Below are 5,984 nucleotides of genomic sequence, written 5' to 3' on the forward strand. Positions count from 1 at the left end.
CAGTGTTACCCCCAGTCACGTGAAAGCGTGGTTCCGGTCCCTGACAGCAGCTACAGTCCGGTGAGTGTCTGTTCGGTGTTTTCGGGGTGTTTGTGTGTCTCTGGTCGACAGACAGGTCTTCAGACGGCACACCGGGACAGAGACTTGTCTCTGAGAGCCTCCAGGCAGCACAGCGGCTCAGAAAACTCCCTGTTGGCGGGTTTTAGGAGACAAACTCGGCCATTAGCGCTGCGCTGCGGGAAGAGGATAAACCTGTGTGTTAACAACATTTATCTTTTCACTGTCTATAGAGCCAAAACATGCTGCGACATTAAGGCTGCTGTAGAGTTACTCACTTTGCACAATGCATTCAGATATTATTAAAGTGCTATATCCAAATCACAGAAGCTGCAGTTATTTGATAAAAGTGAGTCCAAACATCATTAATATGAGACACTGAGGTACTCCAGAGACACCCTGGCCTGCACATCTTGTTTGTTTGGTACAGACCCGACAAATGTCACATGATCATGATATTAATAGTTTCTTTTATTCAGTGAAAATTAAAATTGTGACGCAAGAGTTCCCACTAATGGTAATCAGTCACAATATAATGTTTGTACCATATCCTGCAGCCCTATTTGCAGATGAAGAGTATTAATACAAAACACAAATGAACTAATAAATGATGATGTATTATTGTGGATTGAGCTAATATATAATATAAGTGGGAATTCACTCCACTTTTACCAGCTGCAACATTACTTACATATTAACCATTGGCAGTATGACATTAACCCATCACTGGTTATAATCAAAGACATATTACATACATGAATGTGAAATGGGCCGTTCTGCAGGACTATTTTTTACTTTTGGCACAGTATATTCTGATGCTGATGAATCATATTGGTAAGCATTGCTTCTTCTGCTGTGTTTATAAACGTTTCAGCTAATGTGACCATAAACTTTCAAGAGCTTTATGTTGATTTCTCCTCACAAGAGATAAAAAAGTATTTGGCAAATTACTTAAAACCATTAATTGATTATTTCAATTTTTAATGAGTTTTCTGTCGCTAATTGTTCTGGTACCTATTTTAACTCACAGATTTCACTGTAGCTTTCAAGCCTGTAACATGTTCATTTGTTCATATGCACATCTAAGATGATAAATTCAGACCTAATTATTTATTAATCAATGTATAACTTATCTCAAGTCTCTTTATCACTTTGCTAAATATCTTTTTTTATTCCTACTTTATGTTAACAGCGGCTGAACCGTTCACACACACACACACACACACACACAGAACACAAGCAGTGCTTAACAGGATGATTTATGAGGAATAATTGATGAATGTGCTGGCATTAGCTTTATTCCATATATTGCCTTACGTCACTGAGTCACTGCAGACTAATCAAGAAATGACCCAGAAATACGTTCTACTTCCCAGTGTTGTCATCTAAATCATGTACACATGAGCAGAGGATTAGCACTGGGGTTAATTTGATTCTGACTGTAAATAATGTTTTATGTCATGAATTATAAATTGTTCAATAATCACATGAATAAAACGTATTTTTGGCGCACCATGGTGACCTGGTAAAGGGTCGCGCCATCACAGAGTGACCTGGATGTAGCTTTTGAAGACTATGCTCCAGTGCAGGCTGCACAATTAATCTGAATATTACCGAAATTGCAATATGGCAAAGTGCAATATACAAATCGCAGAGGCTGCATTTTTTTTGATAAAGGTAAAATGTGTGACAAAACAGCATTTGTAATGAAGTACTGTAGTGCTGCAGAGATGCCCTGGTCTACAAATCTTGTTCAGTTTGGTACAGACCCCAAAAACGTTCACATCATCACGCGTTTTATTTCAGTGAAAATGTAATTTGGGATGTAAATATCTATCTATCCCTACTCCTGCGGCAGCCGTACTGCGGTTAACAAACACAACACTGCAGTCTTGTGAAGCCACGTATCTCTAACGTATGTCTAAATTGGGCCCTCATGTAGTCGTCATATGAAAATGTTAAGATACGCCAGTGGTCAGTGAATTGAAGAGACTGTGCGTTGTAGTAGTGATGTAGGAAATCTCTCAGCGGGTAACACTCTGGCTTGGTGAGGTAGTCGCCAGTATTTACAGTCTGCCCTGTTGCCCGAGGCCGCCGCATCAAAATGAGTTAACATTACTAACTCAACACCACTCATGCATGTAGAGAAAAATGAGCTTGGCCTTGTTTAATTCACTGTGAAAATGTGCTGTTAGCAGATTTGTTTTCTTAAGACTGACTCTACCTGGGCCTGTGTAAGCAGGTCACATAACCACTGAACAGTCTGGTGGATTACATAAAAACAGAAAGGGGACAATGCAGATGTGTTTTTTAATCAGAACACTTCTAACTCCTCGTGTTGCTCTACTACAACAGGTGTAGAGGATGAGCTCAGGAAATGGGACCAGGAGGAAATCCAGGAAGCTGCAGCATTTCAACAACATGGTGGCATTTGACCCTGAAACACAGACTCAGATTCAAGGTCTCTTTAGTAAAGTCAGAACCTATGTGAAACCATCCAATGGGGAGTGGCGCATCCCCGACCCAAACGTTGCTCTCAGAGACTCTGCGGAGGAGAACCGCCGCCTGCAGGACCTGAAAGTGTCGCTGAATGACGTAAAGAACCAGCTCAGCGACAAGAACGTCCAGGTCTGGCATCAGCACACCAACTCCACCAATCGAGCCGGGAAGGTGATCAATGCCGTACGTTCTGCTGCCAACGCGGAGATCTGCACTCAGGCCTGGTGCAAGTTCTTTGAGATCCTGGGAACCTTCAGTCTTCTTCCACTGGAGGCTCTTCAGAATGGAGAGCTGAACACGGTCCACCTGTGTGAAGCTCCAGGGGCCTTTATAACCGCTTTGAACCACTACATGAAAACCAGCGAGTCCACACGCTACTGTGACTGGACCTGGGCCGCCAACACTCTCAACCCGTACCATGAGGCTAACGGAGGGAGCACCACGATCGCAGATGATCGGTTAATTGCGAACACGCTGCCCTGGTGGTTCTTTGGCTCAGATAACACAGGCAACGTCATGATCCAGAAGCATTTGCTGGAGCTGCAGGCGTTTGTGGCTAACATGCGTAGAGTTGATCTGGTGACGGCAGATGGCAGTTTTGACTGTCAGGAGAATCCGGACGAGCAGGAGGCGCTGGTGGCGTCCCTGCATTACTGCGAGGTCACAGCTGCGCTGCTGCTCCTGAGCCCCGGTGGCTCCTTTGTGCTGAAAATGTTCACGCTGTATGAACACTCCTCCATCTGCTTACTCTACCTGCTGAACTGCTGCTTCCACTCCGTCAACGTCTTTAAACCTGCCACCAGCAAGGCCGGCAACTCTGAGGTCTATGTCGTGTGTCTGAACTATGACGGCAAGGAAGCTGTGAGGCCTCTGCTCTCAAAACTGATCCGTAACTACGGACCACATCTGGCTGACCGAGAGGCCCTTTTCCCAAACTCGCTTGTCCCGGAGTCCTTTCAGAAACAGCATGAAGAGGTGTGCTCGTACTTCCACACGCTGCAGGTGGAGACGATCAAAGAAAACCTGCGACTGTTTGAAGGAATGAGCACAGAGCAGAGGCAGCGTCTCGACTACCTCAGGGACTGCGCGGCTCAGGAATACCTGCAGCGCTTCCAGGTAGGATGTCTGTAGACCATGAAGCTTTAATTAAGCCAGTCGTCAGATAACGTTTGTCACACTGTTTAAAGTTATTCTAGATTGAGTGAAATGTTGCATTTTTTAGTAGGTTTGTTGAGTCTGACAAATAGAAGCAACATTTTAGAAGCTACAAATAACACATGTTTGTGTTCATATAAAATCCAACATTGGATTCAGAAAAAAAAATTGATCTTGATAAAGTTTTCTGTCATAGGTGAGTTTCCTTCCCCGGAGTCGATGGATCTCTCGTAACACGGTGAGTCCCGCCTGCTGCAGCGTCTCAGCGGGCCGACCTCTCGGACAGAAGAAGCAAACAGGCTCCTTCAATGAGCGGAGGGAATTGCAGACCCTGAGCTGGAGGGAGCGTATCAACAGGGGTTGCTATGCCACCTGGATACAGAGACACTGCACTGAGACCAGCGGGACTGGCTGCATATTGGAAGGTACCCTGTCCGGGTGTCAAGTGGATTCATGGTATGTTATCGAAGGGGCCGCACTGCCTGCAGTCAGAAACTCTCCGTTCTGTGATGGAGGATTGTTAAACCACTTGAATGAAGCCCTGACAGACACAGCGGTAGAGTGGACTCACACACCTCCCTGCGAGTCTTGCCACGCAGTTTGCACGGCCTCCATCTTGTCCGATGTTGCAGGTTTTTGCCAGTTCGCCACCGACGGCGATGGGAACAAAACGAAGAGGCAGTGTCTGGTGTTTGGCAGCAGCTCAGTGTGGGGTGCCTGTGAAAGCCATCTTGGGGATTTAGTCATAACATTTTCTGCAGAGCCTTCATTTCCTCAAAGAGGCTCCATCACACTGCACGACGGTGAGCCGCTGTACCAGCAGCAGCTCTTAGGTTGTGTTGTCTTGTCCCTGCAGACCCTGAACTCTGGGGATGCCCTGCTGCTGCCTGTGTTTTCTGCCCTCACCCGTGTCACAGCAGCTGTTGTGCTCTGCCTGCGTGTGTGTTTTCACTCAGTCACGTTCAGGTGTCCACCCCCCTCAGGCGTAGTCGGTACAGTGCTCGTGTGCGTTGGCTTCTGTCCTGAAGCTGCCGCACGAATACTCCCTGTTCTTACTCAAGTCCATAACTGCATGGGTCACTTAAGAGAAGAGGAGGACTCGGGTAAACATCTGCCACCTCAGAGTGACAGACAGGTGCTGCAGTTTGTTCCTATGGAGGAAATGCTCACTGGAGGACTGACTGAGTTCCTGTGGACCATGAACTCTGAAATCATCCAACAGAAGCTGCACTTGCTCATGCAATCATAGTGCAGTTTAGTGAGCTGTGACTCTGGGGTACACACTATGGCTTCAGAGGCTGCATCATTATGTTATAGTCTGTTTTATTGTTGCTGAGTCAGCAGACTGTTCAAACACGAGCTTCCAGCAGCTGGTCACTGAATCATTTTTGTCTGCTGACATTAAAAGAGTACGTCGGACTCACAACAAACAATTATAAAGAAGATATCATCTTTTTTTTATTACCTATTGCTTATTATTATTCCTCGTGTGCCTGCATTACCCACAATGCAAATTGACCGCTGACAGTTCAGTCTGCATTTCAGGTGTGTTATGCAAGCACTGGCTAATGTAGCTTCGAGATGCTAGCCTCAAACAGACATAGGGAGTGGGCTACAGGGGTCTCACTTACTTACTTACTCAACAACCACAGATTTATTTTCATTTCTGAACGCGAAGGCAGTTTATCATATTTCATGCTGCTCCCTCTGGACACATGAAAGCCTTTTATACAACTGTTTCATATATACAGTTGTACTCTTTGTCCTGTAAACAGAATCTGATGATGATAATATTATAGAGATGGTGTTCTACAAACTGCTGTATTTTCAGTTTATGCTGCCTTTTATTTATGAAGGATCCTCCAGTTGGTATAATGATGTATTGGAGTATCTAAGGGATGCTTCTGGGACTTACTGTAATGATGTAGAAATTAAAATACTTAACTTTTACACTTTTATTTCACGTCACTTTATTGTGTCACCTTTCCTGACCGTGGTGTCACCGCCCCTCTCATATTTCAGCCAGTCACATGTCCCCTGCCTCTTAATCATCTTTCATTCATTTATCTTTTTTAAATCTTTTTTATTTTAATATCAAACATTTTGGGTTTCAATAGCTGAGCAGGACATTTGATATTTTAAACTTGCTCTCAACCTATGTAATTGTGACAGTTTCTGAAGTACATATACGCTCATAAATCTCTGATAAGCTAAAATCAGCCAATAATATCCACCATGCCGATGTATCAGCTCTGCTTTCATACAGATGTGCA

At 44.6% G+C, this 5,984-nt stretch overlaps 1 protein-coding gene across 1 annotated transcript; it reads left to right on the plus strand.

Annotated features, from left to right (window-relative positions):
• On the plus strand, nt 1-5,667 carry cmtr2 (cap methyltransferase 2). Its single transcript, XM_035652430.1, has 3 exons — nt 1-60; nt 2,413-3,672; nt 3,908-5,667. The coding sequence occupies exons 2-3, from the start codon at nt 2,422-2,424 to the stop codon at nt 4,958-4,960; spliced, it is 2,304 nt and encodes a 767-aa protein (XP_035508323.1). The 5' UTR covers nt 1-60; nt 2,413-2,421; the 3' UTR covers nt 4,961-5,667.
• Nucleotides 5,668-5,984: the final 317 nt, after the last annotated feature.

Source organism: Morone saxatilis, unplaced genomic scaffold (genome assembly GCF_004916995.1).
Source record: "Morone saxatilis isolate NCDOM2014 unplaced genomic scaffold, NCSU_SB_2.0 Contig11, whole genome shotgun sequence".
Classification (NCBI taxonomy): Eukaryota; Metazoa; Chordata; class Actinopteri; family Moronidae; genus Morone; species Morone saxatilis.

Coding starts and splice junctions, on each gene's coding strand:
- cmtr2 (XM_035652430.1), top strand. CDS start 2,422: ATGAGCTCAGGAAATGGGACCAGGAGGAAATCCAGGAAGCTGCAGCAT. Junction 3,673..3,907: donor AATACCTGCAGCGCTTCCAG/GTAGGATGTCTG, acceptor TTTCTGTCATAG/GTGAGTTTCCTTCCCCGGAG.